Raw genomic sequence first — 24,163 nt, 5'->3', positions numbered from 1 at the left:
ATGGGAGCAGTGCATACACATTTTATTTAAGGCATTCCCTCGGGGAATTCAATTAAGTGACAAGAGCAGTAGGTATTGCTAAAGGAGACCCAGTAGGTATTGCTAAAGGTATTGTACACCCACCTGGCTTTCTAGGAACATCTGCCCCGTCACAGTAGCAGCCGTTCTTTCTTGCTGCTGCTGTTGCGCTTTCAATGAATGCTGCTGTGCTAACAGGTCGTTCTCCAGAGTCTCCAGTTCCTCCTACAAAATAATTTCATCTGTAGATAATTATATTAATGATCCAATTAAGCTCATTTGTTACAAAAAGCCTGCATTTCATCTGACTAAATTACCAAGCAAGCTTTCCCACTTGGATTTCTGAGGAAGTCTGTGATATCTTTAGAGTTTCCTCACTAACTCACACAGATGTGGAGACCATCTCCAGACAGCAACCTACTCGAAAGAGGAGCCATCAGCAAGAACACAATGCATGCAAACAGAAATTGCATGAAGAGAAACTGGAGGGGGCGCCAGGCTGGCTTATTCAGTACAGCACACAACTCTTGACCTCAGGGCTGTGGCTTTAAGCCCCACATTGGATGTAGAGATTACTGAAAAATAAATCTTCAAAAAAAAAAAAGGAAGAAAACTATGGTATACATATATACAATGAAAATACTATTCAGCCATTAAAAAAAATGAAATCTAGCCTTTTGTGACAACATGGATGGACCTCAAGGGCATTGTGCTAATAAAAAAAAGTCAGAGAAAGACAAATACCATATGATCACTCCTATAGGTAGAATCTAAAAAAAACCTTTTAATTAAAAATTTTAAGAAGTTTGTCGATACAAAGCATAAACTGGTGGTTGCTGGAGAGGGGGAGATGATGGATAAATTGTTAAGTTTTGGGTTTAAACAAATTGAATTTAAAAAACACAGAGTGAGGGGCATCTGGGTGGCTCAGTCAGTTAAAAGTCTGCCTTCAGCTCAGGTCGTGATCCTGGGGTCCTGGAATCAAGCCTCATCTGGGGCTCCCTGCTCAGCCAGGGGCCTGCTTCTCCCTCTCCCTCTGCCCCTCCCCTTGCTCAATCTCAATCTCTCTCTCTCTCTCTCTCTCTCTCTCTCTCTCAAATAAATAAAATCTTAAACAAAAAAGAAAAAAAGAAAAACAGAGTGAGATACCACTTCCCACCCACTAGGGCGACTGTAATCAAAAGGACAGATGTTAGTAAGTAGAATGTGGAAAAAATGGAACCCTCATACACGGTTAGTGGAAATGGTGCAGACTTTGGAAAACAGTTTGACAGGTCCTCAAAAAGGTTAACATAGCTACCCTGTGACCCAGCAGTTCTATTCCTAAGTGTACACCAAAGAGAAATAAAAACCTAGGTCCCCACAAAAACTTGTACATGAACGTTAAAAGCAGCATTATTCATAATAGCCAAAAAGTATCAACAGCCCAAATGTCCATCAAATGATGAATAAAATGTGGTACACATCCGTACAATGGAATACCATTTGGCAATAAAAAGAAATAATTACTCACACATGCTATAACATGGATAGGCCTCGAAAACATTCTGCTAAGTGAAAGGAGCCAGAAACAAAAGGCCACAAGCTATAGGATCCCATTTATATGTCAAGAAAGGACAAGTCCATAAAGTAGATGAGCGGTCCCAGATGGAGAAGGGACAGGAAGGGACTGCTAATGGGTACAGGGCTTCTTTTTGGGGTGGTGAAAATGTTCTAAAATTGTGATGATTGTATAATTCTGTGAATTATACTAAAAGCTACAAACTATGAGAAATAAAATGTCAATTATTATAACCTCAAAAATATGAAATACTTGGAGATAAATCTGAAAAAAGGATATGCAAGATCTGTACACTGAAAACTGCAAAACATTGCTGAAAAAAATTTAAAAGACCTGAATAAATCAAGATATATCCTATGTTCACAGATCAGAAAATAGTGTTGCTAAGATGTTAATTCTCTCCATATTGATCAGTATATTCAATGCAATTTCATTCAAACCGTAGGCATTTTTCACACATATTGAGAAGCTAATTCTAAAATTCATTTGGAAATGCACAAACAACTTTGAAAAAAACAAAGTTGGAAGACTCAGATTCGCATTGCCTCATTTCAGAGTTACTGTAAAACGACAATTTGTGATGTGTTTTGAGTTAATTTTGTTATATCATACGAGACACCAAAGTTGGTTTTTTTCTAGCACTCTCCTTTCTCCATCTAACTGCCTCTGTAGCATTGCTGAAAATTTGTTCTCCATATAAGCGTGGATCCAGTTCTGTACTTTCTAATATGGTGTATTGATCTATTTGTCTCTTTGCCAAGAGCAAACTGTTCATTACCATTGTTTGGTTCTGTTGTAGAACTCTATTTTGTTCTACTGATCTATGTATCTATCCCTTGGCCAATATCATACTCTCCTGATTACTGTGGCTTTATGGTAAATCTTGATATCAGGTAGTGTGTAAGTCCTCCAAATTTTTTTTTTCAAAATTGTTTTGATTATTCTAGTTTCTTTGCTTTTCCATGTAAACTTTAGAATCAGCTTGTTAACATCCATCACTGGGTTTTTACTAGAATTCCATTAATCTATGGATCAGCTTCAGAAGAAATATCTTAATAATACTGGGTCTTCCCATCAAAACCACATCTATTTAGGTTTTCCCTGATTTCTATTATCAGTGTAGTTTTGAAATACAGATCTCTCACATATGTTGAAAGCTTTATATGTATTTTATGTTTTTAGGTATTACAAGCTGATTCTAAAATGTGGTCCTTGCTGTGGACTGAATTGTGTTCCCTCAAAATTCATATGTTAAAGCCCTAAGCCCAAATATGATTGCATCTGGAGATAGTTCATTAGGAGATAATTAAGGTTCAAAGAAGTCGTAAGAGTGGGGCCCTAATCTGATAGGACTGTAGCCTTATAAAAGAAAGATATCTCCTTCCCTCCCTTCCTACCCTCTCCCCTTCCCCCAACCCCCTCCCCCTACCACATGAGGATGTGGCAAGAAGGCATCCATCTGCAAGCCAGAGAGCTCTCACTAGGAACCAAATTAGCCTGTGCCTTGATCTTAGATTTCCCAATCCCTAGAACTATGAAAAAATAGTTACTTAAGAAGAAAAAAGCATGCAAATAGCTAATAAACGTTGATCCAGTAACTTCTTAAAGTTCAAAAGCAATTTAACTTGGCTCTTTCTTAGCAGTAAGTGAAAACTCAATGTCATATTATTACCAAATTAATATCTTGCCATTCATTGAGTGAATTGTCTGCATCTTTTCCAGCTTCTTCATGTGGCTCACTATCCAAAGCCTCACTTCCAGAGTTCTGTTTTAGGAGGCCCTCAGAGTCGTCCATGGCGTCTTCCTTCTCAGCTCCTATCAGTTCTTCACTTTGTCCAGAAGGAGATTTGGAAGCTTCGTGTAACTCTGCTGGAACTTCATAATTACTAGTTATACTCTGTACTTCGATGAAACTTCCTATACCAAAACAAAAAGGTCCCTTTATTTACAGGTAAAACTTAAAATTATCCTGAGATCATCAAAAGCATTCCCAATGTATAGTGAAAAATGTTTTACCCTGAAAAGACTTGGATTTACTAGAAAACATGTAAGGGTAGCATATTACTATTAAATAAATTTAATAACAAATGCCTGTAACTTCAAAATAAGCCTTTTCCATTAGATAAACACACTGCTTTTAAAATGAGGAAAAGATTTGCATATAAGCTTTATACAAATATGCTAAGTTAACTAATATTGTTTCAGAGTTCAAAAAGGAGAGGTATCAGAGGATGTAAACAATCATGTAGGTTGTTAAATATGTTGTCATGCTATTTCACTATGAACACAGCAAAGAATAAAGCTGCGACTTAGTGGAAAGAATCCCAAATAAGTACTCAGGAGAAACAGCCCTTCTCTTCCACCTTCCTTCCCTCTTCTCTTCTCTTGTGTCTTCTCCTTAAGGAAAAATGATTCCCTTCTTTTTCTTCAGGTGGAGGAGGCTGGATTTCAGGATGCAAACAGGACAGAGTGGACTGGAGATCCCAGAATGGGGGTTGGGGCCAAGGAGACATCAATGGGACCAGGAGTTGGATACAAATCAAGAGGGAATAAGTAATAAGTCAATATATTAAGGATAACAGAGTAAGGTTTCTCACTGTTAGAAAGAGAAACTGTAACAAAACTGGAGGCTAAAATGAAATCAGATGTTGGACTGGACTGCAGGTATCACTATGAACTTATAAATTTTTATATATGAAAATATGTATTTATTTGTAGAGAAATACAGATGGGTGTGTGTGTGCATGTTTGCATATGTATACCTAAATATACTTCCCTGCTCTGCCCTGAAAGGGCCTGAAGCAATGACACCCCAGTAACAGTGAATACACTCAGGATCCAGATCTTGGTTTCTAAACATCATGCTCTATTATAGGGAACTATGGTTCTCTGGTGAATTGGCTGAATCTAGGGACAGGGCAGGGCGAGTATAGGATAAATCTGTAATATCTTGATCAGAAAGTTAAAAAAAAAACCCTCAAAATATGCGGGGGAATTGTCCAAACTCACAGAAGCCAGCCTGAAGGGGGCCCCTACTGGCCAAAGCCAGGACAATTCCAACAATAAAGTATGATAGCATCATAAATCACTGAATAAAGTAGGAATTCTTGAGTCCACACTGATATAAAAACACAGTAAGTGAGGAAGAGGGGAAGATCTTCCTTATAAAAGGATGCAAAATGAAAAATACGTACAGAACGATGGAACTAGGAAACTGCCATTTGGCAACTATCGTAGTAATCATTTATTTAGGCAAAAGTTATCAATAAATGCTAAAATAAGTGGGCAAAGCCTTTTTCAGGAACAGCGTATTTACATAGCCTCAAAAATTCCTTTCCATTAGAGGCACCTGAGTGGCTCAGTAGTTGAGCATCTGCCTTCAGCTCAGGTCATGATCCCAGGGTCCTGGGATCAAATCCCACACTGGGCTCCCTGCGAGGAGCCTGCTTCTCCCTCTGCCTATGTCTCTGCCTCTGTCTCTGTATCACTCATGAAAAATAAATAAAACCTTTTTTAAAAATTCCTTTCCATAAAATACTAATTACAAAGAGGAAACAGTAACTTTAGAATGGGGAAGCTCAGCAGATACCAGGAAAAAAGTTAGCTTGTGTGTGTACAGTCAATTCTTGTAATTCACAGCAGTATGTTCTATATAGTCACTGTGAATAATGAATCCAGAATATGTCACTGTTCACAGAGTAAATATATTTATAATCACAAATCCTAAATCTTGGTAAACTCTATAATTTCTTTATCTTACAAAAGAGAAAATGAGGTTCTGGAGTGTAGAAACTTGCCTGAGGCTGACCCACTAACAGGTGCCAGAACTGGGATTCAAACCCCATCCAACTAGCTCACGCCAGAGCTCCTCGGTCTGCACTGCACTGCTCTCTCCCATGTTTACCTTCTGGTCACCTCTGTGAGACAGCTGAAACACTGACACCTTGTGCAACTGCAGCTGGGAGTGGTATGGCAATTCAAATTTCTAGACACTTTACTCAGGTCCATGAATGACCACAAAGATACTACTGCTGTGTATTGATTCTGGGGTTACAAATCAATGTTAATAAGTAGGCAATTTTGCAAATAAGAAATCTGTGAATGAGGATCGACCATATAGAAGTCTGTACAGATATAAATATATAGTAAGCATGTATATGTGTATAAATATATATAAAAAGACAGGGATAGAATAAAGCAAACATGGTAAAGTGCTAGTCATTCAGGTACTGGATGAAGGAACCAGAAAGTTTTGTAACATTCTTTTAAATGTATGAAGTTTAATTATTTCAGGGGCACCCGGGTGACTCAGTTAAGTATCTGTCTTTGGCTCAGGTCATGATCCTGGGGTCATGAGACTTAGCCCCACATCAGGGTTTTTCCCTCTCCCTTTGCTCCTCCCCCTGCTTATACTCTTTCTCATACAAATAAATAAAATCTTTAAAAGAAAATTTTGTAATTATTTCAAAACATAAAGTTAAAAGACTCACTTTTACCTTTTCCAACTAGGCTACTCCCTCCTTTAAAAAAAAAAAAAAAGAATCAGCTGTGTGTCCTTGGGAAAGCCGTTTCACCTTTCTGAGCTCCTAGTTCATTATCTGAACAAAGTGGTAACTAGTGGTAACAGACTAAACCACAGAATCTCTCTGTGGCTCCTGTAGAAGTGAAACCTACAGTTCAGTATCTCTGAAGCGCAAATGCACTTACCATCAGATTCACTTTCTTCAGAGTCCATTTCCATTGGCTCCATGGACTTAGGAACTGAAATTAAGTCCTGGTCTGCAGATTCCACTGTCTCATGTTCTTGGATGGTTTTCAGGCAATTCTCAGGCTCTTTACCATTAAAGGATACTGCATCTTCTAAGTTACTCATCGCCTCCAAAGGGACACTTTGTGTATTACTCGTTTCTTGCAAATGGAGAGTGCCAATTATTTCAGAATCACAATTTTTTTCACATTCTGTTTCATCATCACTTGAAAGAACAGAGGAATCATATTTGCTGCCCGATGGACAAAGCTCTTGTAGCTCAGGCTCTTTGGTGTATGTTTCATTCCTTGACACAGAACTTGAACTCATCCCAGGAGTTGGTTTCAGTTCTCTCCCACTCTGGAGTCCAGGTGCATCACTGGGCATCACCATTGTGCTTTCTGAAGGAACTGGGTCTTCTCTACCCTTAACAGTAAACTCATCGCTTTTCTGAAAGGCCTCACTCACCAAATGCATAAGTGACATTTCTTCTTTTAGAACACTTCCTGGACAGAAGACAGGATGTGACAAATGAGCTGGGTCTGCCAGCCTCTTGCCAGTGTCAGAGCTGGTTTCATGTGCAGAATTCATAAGGGGTAGATGGGGTCCTGTTGGCAAGAGCATTCCCTCTCCATCTCCCTCTTTAAGATCTTCAACAGTTTCTTCACAGCAACTGTTCTCAAGCAACTTTTTCACTCCTGACCCTCCTGTCTGCACATCATTTCCGGCATGTGCTTCCATGTCTTCATCATCGTCAAGAACTTTCTGAATAGCTAATACAGTAAGTGGTGACACAGGTGCATTCTTCGCATCAGATCGCTTTTGCTTCTCACTCTCCCACTCCTCTTCCGAGTCGCTTCCCAGCATGGCAGCCTGCATTGCCAGGGAAGTTCTTGGAGAAGGAGGGGTAGCAGCAGGTTCTTTCTCTGGCTTCAGTTCCTCACATGGAGATGACTTCACGTCAGAAGACCTGCTGTGCATTTCACTGGAAGAAGGCAGAGGCTTTGAATCCTCTGCAACTTTCTTAGATTGAATACCTTAAAAAAAATTAAAACTTTTCATTATGTAGTTTTACAGTGAGATAATATACTCCTAGTAAGATCAATAAAAGAATACTGGTTCCCATAAATGAAGTAATAAATTTTCATTTAAATAGCACTAAAAGAGGGACGCCTGGGTGGCTCAGTAGTTGAGCATCTGTCTTCAGCTCAGGGCATGATCCCAGGGTTCTAGGATCGAGTTCTGCATTGGACACCCTGCGGGGAACCTGCTTCTCCCTCTGCCTATGTCTCTGCCTCTCTGCATGAATAAATTAAAAATAAATAAATAGCAATAAGAGATAGGGTAATTGGGTGACAGGCATTAAGGAGGGCACGTGATGTGATGACCACTGGGTATTATACTATATGGTGGCAAACTGAATTTAAATTAAATTAAATTAAATTAAATTAAATTAAATTAAATTAAAAAACAGCACTAATAGTTAATTTGCTTTTTAATTTTAAAGTGGTTTGTACAGGGCCACTGAGTAATGTACAGAATTGTTGAATCATGATATTGTACACCTGAAACTAATATACACTATATGTGAATTATAGTGGGAGTAAATAAATAAATAAATTTTAAATACATAATAAAAAGAGTAGGTTAGTACAATAGTAGGTAATCCATTAAGGGCTACATATATTTATTATTACACAAGTATGGTGGTAGTTCCTAGAATTCAGAGACACAACATATTTTTGGTTTTTAACCATCAGGTAAATGATGCTACCCAATACCTCTTATCAAGATGTAATGCGACGTGTCTTCAGAGACCACTCTCCTTGACTCCACCTCCTTCAAAAAGCCCCCTTCATCTTCATATTGCCTTTGGATTTGTCCTGACTGTTGCTGATTCATTTCCTTTTGGACATTTTCTATGTGTTGATTTAGATAGTTTTTTTTAAGCAAGCCTTTGAGCTGATACTGTGAAAAGTCATTAGACTCCTAAAATAAAAATAAATAAAATTATTTTTTTGTATTAAAAACAGATATTATTCCATTTCCTTTCTTTTCCCCACCAGGAAACAAAGAGTAATTGATTTTTTCCACTGATGACATTTTCATATTTTTTTAAAAGATTTTATTTACTTATTTATTCATGAGAGACACAGAGAAAGAGAGAGAGAGGCAGAGACATAGGCAGAGGGAGAAGCAGGCTCCATGCAGGGAGCCCAATGTGGGACTCGATCCCAGGACTTCAGGATCACGCCGTGAGCCGAAGGCAGACGCTTAACCACTGAGCCACCCAGGCGTCTCATACATTTTCATATTTTAAAAGTAAAATCTGAATACTAGGAAAAAATTATAACTACCTTATTAAAAAATAATCTTTAAAACAAAAAGATTCAGGCAAAAGAAAAGAAATCATGGATACTGTTTATGATTTAATCATTTACTCAAAAAGTATTTATTGAGCACATAATGCATGCCAAGCACCATGACATTTTGATTACGGCTTAATAAATAGACAACCTTCTGGAATGCAGCTAAATATCCAAGTAAACTGGGGCCCCTGGGTGGCTCAGTCAGTTGAGCATCTAACTTTTGGTTTTGGCTCAGGTCATGATCTCATGAGATATGACATTTAGACAGGCTCTGTGCTTAGGGTTGGGGGGGGGGGAGTCTGTTTGAGGATTATCTCCCTCTGCCCCCCTTTATTCATGCCCTCTTGTGTAGGTTCTATCTCTAATAAATAATTTATGATAATAAATAACATTATAAAGCATTTTCTGGAAGGCATTTTCTAGGAGGTTTTATACATATAATCCCATTTTATTTTCAGCCACCCCATGAGACCTGTGTCATTATCTCATCTACAAATGAAAAAGCGGAGACAAAACAAGTAGCCTCCCTAGAGTCATAGGATACTAAGGGGTAGATGTGAGATCAAAAACAGGTTGTCAACCCTACACTGCTTCTATTGCTATTATGTTAATACTTACTATTATTACTATTCTCAATAATGCATTTGCCCAATGTACAGATACAAAGGTCCAACCTGGATGACTCAGACCCTCCCTTCCCTATCAGAATTACAGATGTCATGGGCTGCTGAGCAACACTACCCCTCTACTCTACCATCTACTGATCCAGGCTCTGGATAACAAAATAACAATAGAACAAAAGGGAACAAATCATTAGGGACCATCTCCCTTCTTCCCATGCCTTACCACTGTTGTTTATATAACCCAAATTCTATTTTCTCAAAGGCCAGCCAGAGATCCTTTCACACTCAAGAAATAAAATGCTGATAAACAGACTAAGCCCGGATTTTTCTCCTAGAAATGAAAATAAATTTACTTCTGTCCTTTCCATATCATTTCTCCACACCTTAGTATTTTCCTGTGCTCACATTATTCATGGAAAAACAAAGGACTGATAGGGAAAGAAATAGGACCTGTCTGCCTTTTTCATATTTTTGGTATCAATTTAAGAGGTGTTCAAAAAGTTACGGAAAATAAACCACTACATCCATTCATTAGGAACTATGCTGCTGCCAAATGTATATTCTATCCTACAGTGAGTTAAACAATGATGTGAGAAATAATAGGTGGTAGCAGCAGAAAAGAAAACAAAACTCATTCACCCACTAAAAGCAGTAGTAATTAATGGTGTAGCTTGAGCAGGAGATAAGCTTGACCCCAACTCCACACACCACCTGCTCCAGGTTTCTGTGGCTGTGGAGCCATCAGCAGATGCTCCAAGTTGAAGAATTTACTACTGAATTCCCTATTATCATTGTCTAGAAAGAGGAAGAAGGAAGATGAAGGTCCAATTGCATTTCTAGGCCTGCAGCCAAAGAAGAGACACCTGGAATTTCAAGTTAGAACATACTTTTCCATTGTCATTCAGTTCTATATTACTATTAGTATTCTAGGGTTAAAATAAGTTATGAACTAACCTAAGAATTGAACCACCAAGCCTATGCTGAGCACTTAGTATGTGATAGATACTGACCTGGGTGCTGAAAATATAGAAGTGAGAAAAACAGGCACATTTGGATGCTAAAAACTATAGAGACATTACAGGTGTTATGAGAACACAGAGCAGGAGAAAGACCTGCTGCTTTTATTTTATTTTTTTATAGACTTATTCATTTTAGAGAGAGCATGCACAAGCAAGGGGAGAGTGAGAGACAAAGAATCTCAGGAAGACCCATGCTAAGTGTGGAGCCGAATGCAGGGCTCAATCCCCCTGACCCTGAGATCATAACTAGAGCTGAAATCAAGAGTCAGAAGCTTAACCAGCTGAGTCACCCAGGTGTCCGTGGTCTTAAGTAGAGAGTCAAAAGACTTCTTTGAAGAAATATGTATAAGTCCAAACTTACAAATTATATAATGGATCAAATATATATTACAAATATTTTTGTGAATCTCTGAGACACAAATGCTGTTTACTGAACATAGATGTTATATAAGTAATGCTTATCAATTTGCTTTTCCTAATCAAAAATTTTGCTGAAGTTCTTAATTCTAAGCATTATGTTGTTGTGTATTTCACCTCTGGCATTGCTTCAAATAAGGTTCTTCTTCGCTTGGTAAATTCTTTCATATCAGTCAAGATTTCATGCTTTATTTCAAGAGGCAGGCTGCTAAAGTCTTCAGACTCAATATCTATGGCATGAGGATTATGAAAGAACTCTTCCTGTAAAGAGTAAAATGTAACTATGAAATTTACATTTCATTCACTTAATTCTATTTATCCTGATATTTATTGCACCTACTGTAGACATAGTTCTACGAAATCTACAACAGACTAAACACAGTTGTACATAACCTGCAACAAGTATCAGAGAATAGGTAGATTAGGGAATATATCCATTCACTCACTCAATTCACTAAGAAGAAAAAAATACTTACCAGACACTCCTTTTTTTTTTTTTTTTTTTAAATTTTTTATTTATTTATTTTTTTTATGATAGGCACACAGTGAGAGAGAGAGGCAGAGACACAGGCAGAGGGAGAAGCAGGCTCCAGGCACCGGGAGCCCGATGTGGGATTCGATCCCGGGTCTCCAGGATCGCGCCCTGGGCCAAAGGCAGGCGCTAAACCACTGCGCCACCCAGGGATCCTCTGGTTTCTCTTCAGATCGCATAAATCTTTCGCCCTTTTACCAGACACTCCTAATGTGCCAGGCACTGTTCTAGGTGCTAGGGTACTGGGCAGATCATGCCAGATAAGGTCCCTACTCTTAGGCATGGAGAAAGACATATGATAACCAAACAAATAAATAAATGAACAAGAAAATAAAGCAGGTTAATCTGATACGAGAGTAGATTAGGAGAAGAGGAAGAGAGACAACATTTGTTAAAGAAGACCTCATTAAAAAATGACATGTGAGCAGGGACTTGAAAGACACCAACAAGACTGATCAATGACATCCCAGGCCGCAGGAATAGCAAGTACAAGGGCAGTAAGGCAGGGATTCAAAAGGCAGGCCTTTTGGATTTGAACAATATCTGTAACTCCCTTAATTAGATTAGCTTTGTTTTGTTCTTAACCTATAATCAAAAATGAAATGATAAGTGAGAAATTCAGACATCAAAAAGTAAAAAACTTTTCTAAATTTTAAATAATTACCAAAAATAATTTAAAACTCTTCATTCGTAAAGAAAATAAAATAATACAATTTGCTGTCTTATATGTAGGTATGTTGTATAGGTGTACGTGCAAGTCAGCCGGCACTTAGGCCAGTCAAGCTCAGAACACCCCGTGCTTTCCCCACACTAAGGGAGCACCTTTCTGTTCCCATCAGCCCTCCGAGGTAGGCATCGTTAGTATTTTTGTTTTACAAAAAAAAAAAAGAAAGAAAAGAAGAGAAGAGAAGAGAAGAGAAGAGAAGAGAAGAGAAGAGAAGAGAAAAGGAAAAAAAGAAAAGGGAAATAAAGCCTTGGAGAAGTTAAATTGTCTAAGAACACATAGCTAGGCACAGAACAGTCCGTACCTAAATGCACGTCTTTTTAATCACAATGTTCATGGTCTTCACCACGACTGCTGTCATTTGCTGTATTAATAATGCAGAAGTTGAGGCTTGTACCTCAAAAGTCTTATTACAGTACATTAATTTGTAAAAATGTCATTCATTAAAATATTTGAGGTGATGGTTTTAAAACATGACCACAGATTCTCGGACACTCTTTCATCTAATTCCTCTCCCCTTAAATAGGGGCTGGCCTCACTGACCAACTTCTCCCAGACAGAATGCACACAGGAGGGAGGCAGCACTACATCCGAAGCTGGCTAGGAAAGGCCGCAGCACTCTGCCAGCCACTTGTTCTTGGGATGCTTGCCTTTGGAACAAAGTGCCATGCTGTGAATGAGCCCAGGCCACACGGAGAAGCCACAGGCAGGTGTTTGGATGGGCAGCCAGCATCAACTGCCAGACACGTGAGTAAGGAAGCCCTGGAGGGGACTTCAGCCCCAGCTACGGACTGCCTGCATTTACACGGGATTACGTGCGGAGAGGACTGCCTTGCTGAGCTAAACAGCACCCGGAACGGCGAGAGGAGGGTGACAAACAACCGTTTTCGTGCCACCAAGCAACGGATACCTAGAACATAGGCACAGACATACATTCACATATATATGCATGCATGTATACCTAACATGTACACACCCAAATACACACAGATACTCAACCATAAGGAGTGGGGTGGGAGAATGGGCTGATACATACCAAAATGTTACCTGAAGTCATTTATGGGTAGTACGTTTTCTCTATTTTTACACAAGTAGGTATTACTATGTATACTTATTGTTTGTTTAGTTGTTGGTTGTAAAAGAAAGATGGCTTATTTTGGATATCCACGTATGCATAATGGCAAATGCCATATAAATAGGCAAAACGTGTATGGGTGCCTGTGTATTTGTACAGACAAACACATGCATATACACATACACATATACACACACACAATAAAGAAGGCATCTATTTTTTTTTTTACCAGGAACTTCCATAAATTCATACTACCTCATTATTCATTTTCGTGTCATTCACTTCAAATAACAGAATATATTCTGAATTCAAAAATTACATTAAGTACCTGTAATGCTTGTTTTTGACTCATTCTTTCTTGCCATTCTCTTTCATCTTCTTCTTCTGAACTGAAAGTCAAGCATACATTTATCGTATCTATGATTTAATGATAACTTATAAAAATATTTCCTGAGCAAGGGGCCACTAGTTGTAGGAGCTACAATGGTACCTAAGATGGCATGATACGTGCCGTCATTGTTCCCACAGCCAGTCAGGAGGGGACACATGCCAGAGAGCAACCACAATACGATCTAACGATGTCCATCACAAAGGAGGAGCAGGTTGCTAAAGTTGCAATAAGGGGAATTATCTCACTCCAAAGTGGATTGGCGGGGTGGGGTGGGGGGGTCCTAAAGTTTTCTGGAATCTCTGGCAATTGCACTGCTTGGACTTAGCCACAAATAAGAAAGGTACAGTTGTAGAGTCTGGGGAACATTCATGGAGACAAGTGTTCCATGCAGCAACACTACATCCTATAAACATCTGGAAACAAGGGAAAGAAAGCCTGCCTGGAGATGATAGAGAGGACCTGGTGAGGTTGGAGAAGCATGTGATTAAGAGGATGAAGTTTTATCCTAAAGAAATGAGAAGCTGGGAAGCATTTCAAGCTCTGAAATGAAATTATCAGGTTTGGGTTTTAAGAGCTTCTACACCACAAAGCAGAGATTGAACTTGGTGGGTAGGGGTTCCAGCAAAAAGGGAAGATCAAAGACAGAGAAAGAAGTGAGGAGGAGCATACTTCTTGAGCGGCCAACAAGAGAATTCTGGTCTGTTTGGTTAGTTTCTCACTCTAAGTTAATATATAAACATTCTGATATTCTTTGAGTTTGCTTAATGTGAGCTTGTTCTATACAGCCTGATCATCTATAGAACTCTAGAGAACTCTAGATAAACAGAACTGGCCTGATTCGAAAGCTACCTGGTGTCTCCAGAGCCCCTGAGAAAGGAATGCAGGCAGGTGAGGGCAGAGACACACTTCCTGGCCCCCCTCCTGCACTTCAGCCACAGAAGCCACTGATAGTGAACAGGGACCCAGAGGGACAGTCCACAGAGGAGCCTGAGAAAGTGGCCAGAGAGGTGCCCAGATAGCAGGACAACACAAATGCCACGTCACGTGCAGCTGAAAAGTACAGTAAGCTGACACCTGCGAAGTACCTACTAGATTTAGCAAGGATGTTGTGTGTCATCTTGTAGCGTGGTGGTGACAGAAAGATGACTCGAGCTGAGAAACAGGCAGAGACGACAAGTGTAAGCAAAGGATAGGAAAAATGGAAATCCACACCTTCATAAATTACACAGGAACAGTGCTAACACAGGGTCTGCAGAATGAAGAGACAAACCAACACAAACTACCAAACCACAAGGACAAGTTAGTAACTAAAAATCTTAGTCTTTGAAAAACATTCTAAAAGGTGTTGAGAATGCATTTTCAGATGCATTAATTCCTACATGTCTTATCATGTAGATAAAAACATAAATATAGACAATTACTAGTTTTAAACAGTTAAACATTTACCTATTTTTCTCTTCCTTCTGTAAAGGTGGCAAAACATAGATGTCATCTTCTCTTCGAACTTGAGTAAGACTGGGGAGTGCTTCGTCTCTGAAAAGCACACACAGACTTAAGCAGAGGTGACAGGAAATAGGATGTTGAGTCAGTAAGATGCCCCAACTGAGGACATAGGCACTGAGGAGGGGGTGAGAGGGGGGAAAACACAGGGCTGTAGCAGGTTCACCCTGCAGCCCTGGTTGCTGCTGTTAAAGCAAGCATGCCCTCAGGAGAATGGAAAACTCACTGGAGCTCTGGCTCCAGGCACCTCAGCCAGGGCCTCATCTGCAGGCACAGAGATGCATCTAATCAAAGTATAAAGTGCCCACAACCACTACCACAGCTTTCCATTCTCATATCAGAGCTGATCTTCACCGAACAGAGAATTTTCACAACTTCCAGTTACTGAGTCCAATGGATAGCCCACTTATTCCTCTGATTTCACTCTCTGTGATCTGCAAGTTAAAATCAGGGAAAGGGAACCACAGGAATCCAACACAAAAACTAAAAGCTCTTAATCTTCAAAAGTAATGTAATTTGCTTCTTGCCTTTTGCTTTTTAAGGCAGTTTTGATAGCCTGTCTTTTCAAAAATGTTTTCAAAAGCTTCTCTGTCGTTTTTCTGGAGTCGGTGGCTGCCAAATCCTTTCTATGCCTTCTCTTAGCCTGTGAAAACAAAGGACACAAGACTGTTTCAGGGAGTTAGTATATTAAAAACATTTCTGTGACTTTTCTCCATAGGATTTAGTTTGTCTGAGTTTTCAGATTATGACTGCTTTAGTATTTCCTCCCAACCATTACATCAGTGGGTATGTTCCTGCTACGCAAAAGACAGACGTCTCCATCTCCCTACGACTAAACGGACTGGCTAGGATATAGTGTTTGGGAAAGTATTACTTTCAGTTTCTTTTAAATAGCCTTTAACATCCCCCAGAAGCCTAAAACTTATTAGTATATAATTAAGCAAATGTCTCTCAAAAGGGGTTATTAACATATTCTTTAAAATTGCCAAAACCAATCTGATACTGATCTTTATAAAAATACATTACTTGGGGCTCCCGGTGGCTCAGCCAGTTAAGCTTCCAACTCCTAACTTCATGACTCCAGTCATGATCTCTGGGTCATGGGAATGAGCTCTGTGTCAGAACCATGATCAGCAGGGAGTATGCTTGAGATTCTCTCTCCCTCTGCCTCTGCCCCTCCCCCTGCTCTTCCTCTCGCTTTCTCTCAAAGAAAATAAAAATCAAAATTAAAAAGTACATTACTAACATGCCATTCTGTCCCTCAACATTCAAGATTATATCATAAGAAATCCTAAAATGTACAGAAGAATCTTGTAAGAAATGTCCATGCAGGAAAAAATGGAATACTCTTCCATGCTTATGATGGAATATAAGAAGGAAATACCAAAACATTATTTTCCTTTCTTTCTTTTTTTTAATTAAAATATAACAGACATAGAACACTGTGGAAAGTTTAAGATATACAATGTGTTGATTTGGTACACTTATATATTACAAAATGATTACTATAGTAGTGTTAGCTAAAACCTTTATCATGGGGCTGGGGAATTAGGGAGATGTTTACTAGTAAATAAATTCTGGAGTTCTTTTTTCCTGTCTAATCCTTCCAAGGAGTTCCTGATACAATGTGCCTTGGATAATTTAAAACTGTAACATGCAAGTCTAGATAGACCTTTTATTGGGGGAACAAATGTCTCCAAACATTTACTGATCCTTACTCTTATCCTACATCCTCACTAAATTAGACAATGTCTGTCTGGTGTGATTATGAAGTGATGAACTGGCATTTTCAACGCATAAAAAGTCCTATGTTCAAATGGGTGCTGTCATGGGCAGTGGGGGGCAAGGCGGGGGTTACACAATTACTCCAAAGCTCACAACTTTGTTCCAATATTGTTTCAAACTACTTTCAGAATGAAGAAACTCAGTGTCATTCTTTTACATCCTGGTCAACTTCCTTCCTCAATAATCCACATTAGTCACACCTGGCACCACATAAAATCCAATTAGTCTTTAAACACTGAGGACCCACGCTCTCAAATTCATGGAGGCATCTCCCCAACAGACTATCATACTCAGCAGCACAACTGAAACACACGTAGAACACCTAAGATATTCTAAAAGGAAAACTCTCAAATGTAAGGATTTAGTCATTCTATTAAAAGCTGAATTTCATCACTACACCCAGGATATAGTCTCACAAATAATCGTTTAAAAAAAAATGTTGATGTGTTCAAGATAAATTTTTTTTAAAAGTTGAAATTAAGTTGGATATATGTCAAAATAAGTCTTGGCATCCAAAATTCTACAGAGAAAACTAAAGTTCTATGTTTCTCTAAGAATGCAGAAAGAAAAAAAATGATTCTTACCAAAGTCTGTTTCTTCAATAGTGGAGCATCCCCATCAAATACAAAAATAGGACGAATTCGAAAAAATAAGAGTTTGCAGAGCCGATGAAACAAAGTGAGAAGATGAGCATTTCCTATTGAGTTCCCATGGCAATCCCGGACCCCTCTTAGTGCCTGGTTTAACCAAATGCTAATATCTGGAAAAATTGTTAATGGAAAGTATTTTGGAATTTCTTCCCTCATCCCCACAACTTCAAGTTCTAGTAACTGATATCATCTAGACCCTGAAACTAAGCCCCATCAGTTCATGAGAAATTGAAAAATGTTGAGCCCTAATAGAATCTACCTAAAATCAGTTTATTTGAACTCTCATTACTACTATTCACAGACTGTATGTAAAACCGTACATCAATATATGTGTGATTTAAAAAAAATCTAATTGTAAACAGTTGCTTCTTCAAAAAAACTAATAATCTCTACAGAATTTTAGTAAATTAAGCACAACTCTTCTGGGGAACAATTTGACAATATTAGCAAAAAATGTAAAAACTGGCATTTCTATTTTACTACTTCTATTTCCAGGCACTTTATTCTCAGAAAATCATCATATAGTCACAATTAAAGTTACTTCTAAGAATGCTTACAGTGATGAAAATATGAAAAACAATGGAAAAGTTTTCCAACAGGTCTTTACTTAAACTGAACTATGATATACGGATTTGCTGGAATATCAAACAGCCCTCAAAACTGGAAGCTATGGCAGCATGTATAGTGATAAGAAAGACTAAATATTAAAGGACATGAAACAGCTTACAGGACTATGGAATGCATAATTACGTTTTATAATATACATGGTATGTTAAATATGAAAAACTAGAAGTTCAGATGCCAAAATATGAACAATAGTTAGCTCTTTTGAAATTTTAAGTAATTTATGTTTTCCTGGATTTAACTTTTGTAAAAAATGCTTCTTACTAAATTATTTCCTATTTGTCCATCAGATGGACAGGGTGATGTTGGTTTTCCTGCTCTCCATCTCTCTACCCACTCCTCTAACTTGCTGCTCAGGCATGACTTCAGCAGAGCTCTCCTGAGCCCCCAGCCCTTCCTCCTGCTGCACTGGCTCCCCAGGCTACCTTAGCACCTCCACACCACACCCTCTCTATCCAGTAGGCTGCCCCAGGACTCTGTCCTGACTCCTAGACTAGATGGCCTAGTTGACATCTCTACCTGGTGCCTTGCATACATTCCCAACTTGACATAATCAAAACTAAACTCCACATCTATTTTTTTCTTTTATTCCTATTTATTTACCTACTTAAATTCAAGGTAATTACCATATACTGCATTATCAGTTTCAGGGGTGGAATTTAGTGATTCATCAGTTGCATACAATACCCAGTGCTCATTACACCACATGCCCTCCTTAATGCCCATCGCCCAGTTATCCCATCCCCCCTGCCCACCTCCCCTCCAGGGACCCTTGGTTTGCTTCCTAGAGTTACGAGTGTCTCTCTTATGGTTTGCCTCCTTCTCCACATCTTTTCCACCAGGCTGCTTATGCCCCCATTGCAGAGAATGTCACCCCCATTCACCAGAACCAGAATGCTGTCATCCCCAACGCTCCCCTCATCCAAACACTACCAGCTTCTATCAATTCCATCTTTTAATCTATCTTGAAGAGAGATTTTTCCTGCCTCCGGGGTCTTCTCACATGCTCCTTCCTCTCTTAGCTTAGTTACCTATGATTCACAGGTCTCAGTCTAATGGTCACTTCCTCAGCCCAGATAAAGACCTCCACTTATAGGCTCCTATTCAAAAATATATTACTTATTACATGACAGAAATCCCATTGGGGATACAGCCCTGAATGAAACAAAGGGTTTGCCCTCGTGGAGTTTACAATCTAATGGAGGGAAAAACCAGTGAGATCCATGTCTTGTTTAGCTAGACCACACTTCTGTGCAAGGCTCTCCCTTTCCGAGAGCATATAGGAGGCAACAAATACTTGATATTAAGTGAGCTGAATAGTATTTAAATAGATGTACATTACCTAATTTATAACCATAAAACAAATTAGACCCATCAACAATTAACTCAATAAACACTGTGTAACAAAGTAACTAGTGGAAAGCAAGCTATTATTCTACTCATTCCAATATTTGAGTGCTACTATGTGCTAGCATAGTGGCCCAAATTCTTGGGATAGAATAGCAAACAATAGCCCTGAACAGGGTGCCTGTGTGGCTCAATCAGTTAGGTGTCTGCTCAGGTCATGATCCCAGGGTCCTTGGATCGAGCCCCATGTCAGGCTCCCTGCTCAGTGGAGAGTCTGCTTCTCCCTCTCCCTCTGCTTTTCCCCCCTCCTCATGTTCTTTCTCTCTTCAATAATAAAATCTTAAAAAAAAAAAAAAAAAACAGAGCCCTGAAAGTAACAGATAGGGTGTCTGAATCCAAGCTTGTACTCTAATGGGGAAGATGAACAATTAAAAAGGAAAAAAATAAAGTAACAGAAAAATTATAGATATAATACATATAGATATATTATATAATATAAAAAAGTAAATAGAGCAGAGTAAAAGGACATGAGCAGGGGTCAATGACTAATTAGGGAAGGCCTATGTGAAGAATTAGCAGAGAGCTGAATGAACAGGAGCAGCGAACGTTAATGTCCTAGAAGAGAAGCATGATTCCATCAAAGGACAATATGGCAAGAACATAGCCCCAGGAACAAGAGAGTTGATAAGGGTGTACAGCCCCTGGGCCATGACTTAAAGATCACCCTAGCGACAAGTGGGCAATAAACTAGAAGGAAACTAGTTTTAAAACTAGTTATAATAGGCCTAGTAAAGTGACAATGAGAAGTAGCAGGTTAAAGATTTACCTTGGAAGTAGGATTTGGTGATGACTTTGTACTGTACTGGATAAGTATTTCTGCTTGCTACACTGCTGTACAGGATTAAGTTTCCACTTAAACCATTACTTTAAATGCTATAATCAATGAGAAAATCTATTTTCAGATCAGTGGCTCTCAACTCTGCTACCCTTTCAAACTCGATATAAAGCTTTTAAGACAGAGATTACTAGCATTCATATGCTTAAAATTCAAAATCTAGACTTTTTTTAATTAATCATACGTAGTCTCAAAGTTGAAAGTTCCATCTTAAAATTATTTTTTAAAATATATGTAAAATTAGGCATTCTGAAAATATATGAATAAGACTTCAGCCCAGGGCCTGATCCTGGAGACCCCAGATCAAGTCCCATGTCAGGCTCCCTGCATGGAGCCTGTTTCTTCCTCTGCCTGTGTCTTGGTCTCTCTCTCTCTCTCTCTCTCTCTCGCTCTCGCTCTCTGTGTGTCTCCCATGAATAAATAAATAAAATCTTAAAAAAAAAAAAAAGACTTGTCTAATTTCAGTAAGTCTATAAAAAAAAAAAAAAAGGAACAGCTGGAAAAAAATTAAATCCACAGCAAAGCCAGAAACATTTTATAGATAAGACCCAAAGGACCAATAACATTCTGAAATGAAAGGTAAATTACTTTAGTTCTATTGGTAGGTGACTTACAATTTAATACCAATTAGTGTGCATAGCTTAAAGAGAGTGTAATATTTTGCTAAGAGACGTAAATGCATTTTACAAATGCATTTTGTATGCTAATATTCATAAGAAACTAAAGTTAAACTGTTAATTGTTATTGGGCACATTTAGATTGGATAAATAAACAAGACACTCACTTATAGATGGTTTTAAAAAATGTATTTTAGGGATCCCTGGGTGGCGCAGCGGTTTGGTGCCCGCCTTTGGCCCAGGCTGTGATCCTGGAGTCCCGGGATCGAGTCCCACGTCGGGCTCCCGGTGCATGGAGCCTGCTTCTCCCTCTGCCTATGTCTCTGCCTCTCTCTCTCTCTCTCTGTGTGACTATCATAAATAAATAAAAATTTTTAAAAAATGTATTTTAAGGATCCACGAGTAACTTATGAACCTAGTACGTCGTAGATAATTTCTTAACAAAAAAGACCAAAAAATGGAATATAGGTCAGATATTTTAATTCAAATTCCCATGAAAATGAAACAAAGCAAAATCAATTATAAAACAGCAATCAAATATTCTTTTACATATATTTTTTTTAATTTTTTTTATTTATTTATTTATGATAGTCACAGAGAGAGAGAGAGGCAGAGACACAGGCAGAGGGAGAAGCAGGCTCCATGCACCGGGAGCCCGATGTGGGATTCGATCCCGGGTCTCCAGGATCGCGCCCTGGGCCAAAGGCAGGCGCCAAACCGCTGCGCCACCCAGGGATCCCTACATATATTTTTATACACATACGTATATAAATGAGATTGTAATTATAAGTGAAAGATCTTTGACAGTCCTCTTTAAATGATTTGTTCTTTCAGAAAAACTTAATAACCTCATGAAAATCATTTCATGTCCCAAAAGAGCTCCTGGGTCATCTAAAAATAATCTAAATTCTAAATTAAATGATTTGGGATCCCTGGGTGGCGCAGCGGTTTGGCGCCTGCCTTTGGCCCAGGGCGCGATCCTGGAGACCCGGGATCGAATCCCACATCGGGCTCCAGGTGCATGGAGCCTGCTTCTCCCTCTGCCTGTGTCTCTGCCTCTCTCTCTCTCTCTGTGTGTGACTATCATAAATAAAAAATTTTTTAAAAATTAATTAATTAATTAAATGATTTACCTTCCTTACTTTGGACAACTTCCTAAAAAATTAGAATGCTGAACTTCATGTGTCATCTTAAAGATTTTATAAATTGTTAATTCTTCATAGGGGCTGCAACATAAAATGCCTAAGTCTTTGCTGAAGTTTGAAGGGTTCCTGTCACTGAAAACTGCGCTTTCCTCCAGGTACAGGTCTATGATGAAAATCTTTAGGAAGCAGTGATTTGAAGAACCACTAGAGGGCAACAATAGCACATGTGCTTAAAAACAACCACCAGCACCTTTCCCTTTCCCCTACGCATGGTATCCTGCATAAAAACTTTTCAGCAAGCCACAACTTGTTACAGACATAGTTCAAGATTATTCACACTGCTGAAAATATAATCATCATCTTAACTTTAATTTGAAAATTTTCAGTGTTCCACTATGAGTTGTCTCCAGGCTAAATAATGGTTCCTCTATGTGGCTCCTTTCGCAGAATTCTTACCCATTCTTAAACTGCATTTACCACCGACAAGAATTATTTACATGATTCTCTCCTCCACCTCCCTTATGAACTCCTAGGCTCATAAGTTCCCATGTAAAGAACTGGTGTAAGGTGCCACCAGCTTCCAGAACAGAACAGCCATTCAAAAAAAAAAGGAGGACGGAAAGGAGGAGAACGCTTAACAAATAAAAAAGACCAAACTTTCATGAGTATTCATATTTTGATAAAGAAGACAAACATTTGGGAAGGCGTTGGGAGATGGGGTAACTAGGTGCTGGGCATTAGGGAGGGCACATGATGAGATGAGCACTGGGCATTATATTATATGTTGGCAAACTGAATTTAATTTTTTTTTTTTTATGATAGTCACAGAGAGAGAGAGAGAGAGGCAGAGACACAGGCAGAGGGAGAAGCAGGCTCCATGCAGGAGCCCGATGTGGGACTCGATCCCGGGACTCCAGGATCGTGCCCTGGGCCAAAGGCAGGCGCCAAACCTCTGCGCCACCCAGGGATCCCTGAATTTAATTTTTTAAAAATAATAAAAAAAGAAAAGGAATACAGGATCACAATTTAAAAAAAAATTTTTTTTCTTAAAAAAAAAAATAAAATAAAATAAAAATAAAAAAAAAAAATTAAAACGTTTAATTCCAAAGACACCAAACCAGACAGATACACAAACGACAGTCCTTTAAAGTCCATCATAGAGACTAGGAGGAGAAAACAAAACAACCAACCGACCCCTGTTTCTCTTTTGAAGTCTTCCCAGTGTTGTACAACATCGCTTTCCTATTCCAAAACCCATAATTAAAAAAAAAAATAGTAAAAGTTACTTTTTAGAAAAGAAAAAAAAAAAAAAAAAAAGGTCCAACCCCTGTCCCCGCCACCCTTCTTCTAACAAGCCTAAGTGGAGCAGAAGTCGGGACAGCAAGTACGACTCCCGGCGGGGAAGTCCGCTGCAGGCTGATCTCCCAGCAGGGATCCTCCTTCTAAGCCTTACAATGTTCACTAAGCTCCTGTCCCTTACGCAACCCCTTTATGACTCACACCGACCCTGTGTGTGGATACCACCATCACTGCCACCTCCCAGACGACACACACACACCCTACGGGACAAAACCCGAGGTCGGCCAATCCTGGGTGGCCTGACCCCAAAGCAGGGAAGGGCAGACCCTCGGGGAGAGAAAAGGTCATCAAGGAGGTTCTCCTGCACCCCCCGAGTGCGCCTGGCATCCTGCCCGCCCCGCCCCGCCCCGCCCCGCCCCGCGCCGCGCCGCGCCCAGTGGGGAGCCCACAGCGAGGAACTCCTGGCGAGAATCCCGCACCCGAGAACACGTCAAGGATACCCACGGCGAGGATCTTCCCTTCCAGGGTCTCCGGGCTGACCTGCCGCCCGGAGCACTCCAGCAGCTTCCAGAGCCCGTGGACCCCCATGAGGCTGCGGCGACGGGCGGCGCGGCAGGGGCGCAGTCGCCCTTCAATTCCAAGCCTCGCGCCCGGGGAAGACGGACGGTAACGCGGCCGCAGCGGTACTTCCGGGTGGCGACACTGCCTCACGGGAGAAAGGCGGGGCCAGAGAAGGGCCGGCGTCGGCAAGAGCAAGTCCTCCTCTCGCCCAAGGTTTGCCCCAAACCTACGCACTCTAAACGGAGGAGCGGCGGGGGCGCCGTC

General features: G+C 39.7%; 1 protein-coding gene across 6 annotated transcripts in view; it reads right to left on the bottom strand.

The window, feature by feature from the left end:
* ERCC5 (ERCC excision repair 5, endonuclease) overlaps positions 1 to 24,012 on the bottom strand; it is a 33,890-nt gene extending 9,878 nt beyond the window's left edge. For 2 of the 6 annotated variants that reach the window (XM_049099499.1, XM_049099501.1), the window contains exons 1-12: positions 23,392 to 23,566; positions 23,234 to 23,281; positions 21,062 to 21,245; positions 17,346 to 17,521; positions 15,504 to 15,619; positions 14,923 to 15,009; positions 13,414 to 13,474; positions 10,872 to 11,015; positions 8,108 to 8,315; positions 6,287 to 7,363; positions 3,252 to 3,496; positions 124 to 243 (exon numbers count right to left, since the gene is read on the bottom strand). In XM_049099499.1, the coding sequence (XP_048955456.1) occupies positions 124 to 243; positions 3,252 to 3,496; positions 6,287 to 7,363; positions 8,108 to 8,315; positions 10,872 to 11,015; positions 13,414 to 13,474; positions 14,923 to 15,009; positions 15,504 to 15,619; positions 17,346 to 17,521; positions 21,062 to 21,188 (2,361 nt within the window). In that variant the 5' untranslated portion in view covers positions 21,189 to 21,245; positions 23,234 to 23,281; positions 23,392 to 23,566. Of the gene's footprint in view, positions 1 to 123; positions 244 to 3,251; positions 3,497 to 6,286; positions 7,364 to 8,107; positions 8,316 to 10,871; positions 11,016 to 12,660; positions 12,921 to 13,413; positions 13,475 to 14,922; positions 15,010 to 15,503; positions 15,620 to 17,345; positions 17,522 to 21,061; positions 21,246 to 23,233; positions 23,282 to 23,391; positions 23,567 to 23,817 lie in introns of those variants that run through there. The other 4 variants (XM_025441145.3, XM_035704671.2, XM_025441147.3 and 1 more) reach the window with 4 other exon arrangements.
* Between the last annotated feature and the right edge of the window lie 151 nt (positions 24,013 to 24,163).

Source organism: Canis lupus, chromosome 22 (assembly GCF_003254725.2).
Source record: "Canis lupus dingo isolate Sandy chromosome 22, ASM325472v2, whole genome shotgun sequence".
NCBI lineage: Eukaryota > Metazoa > Chordata > Mammalia > Carnivora > Canidae > Canis > Canis lupus.
This window is presented reverse-complemented; position numbering and strand designations above follow the sequence as displayed.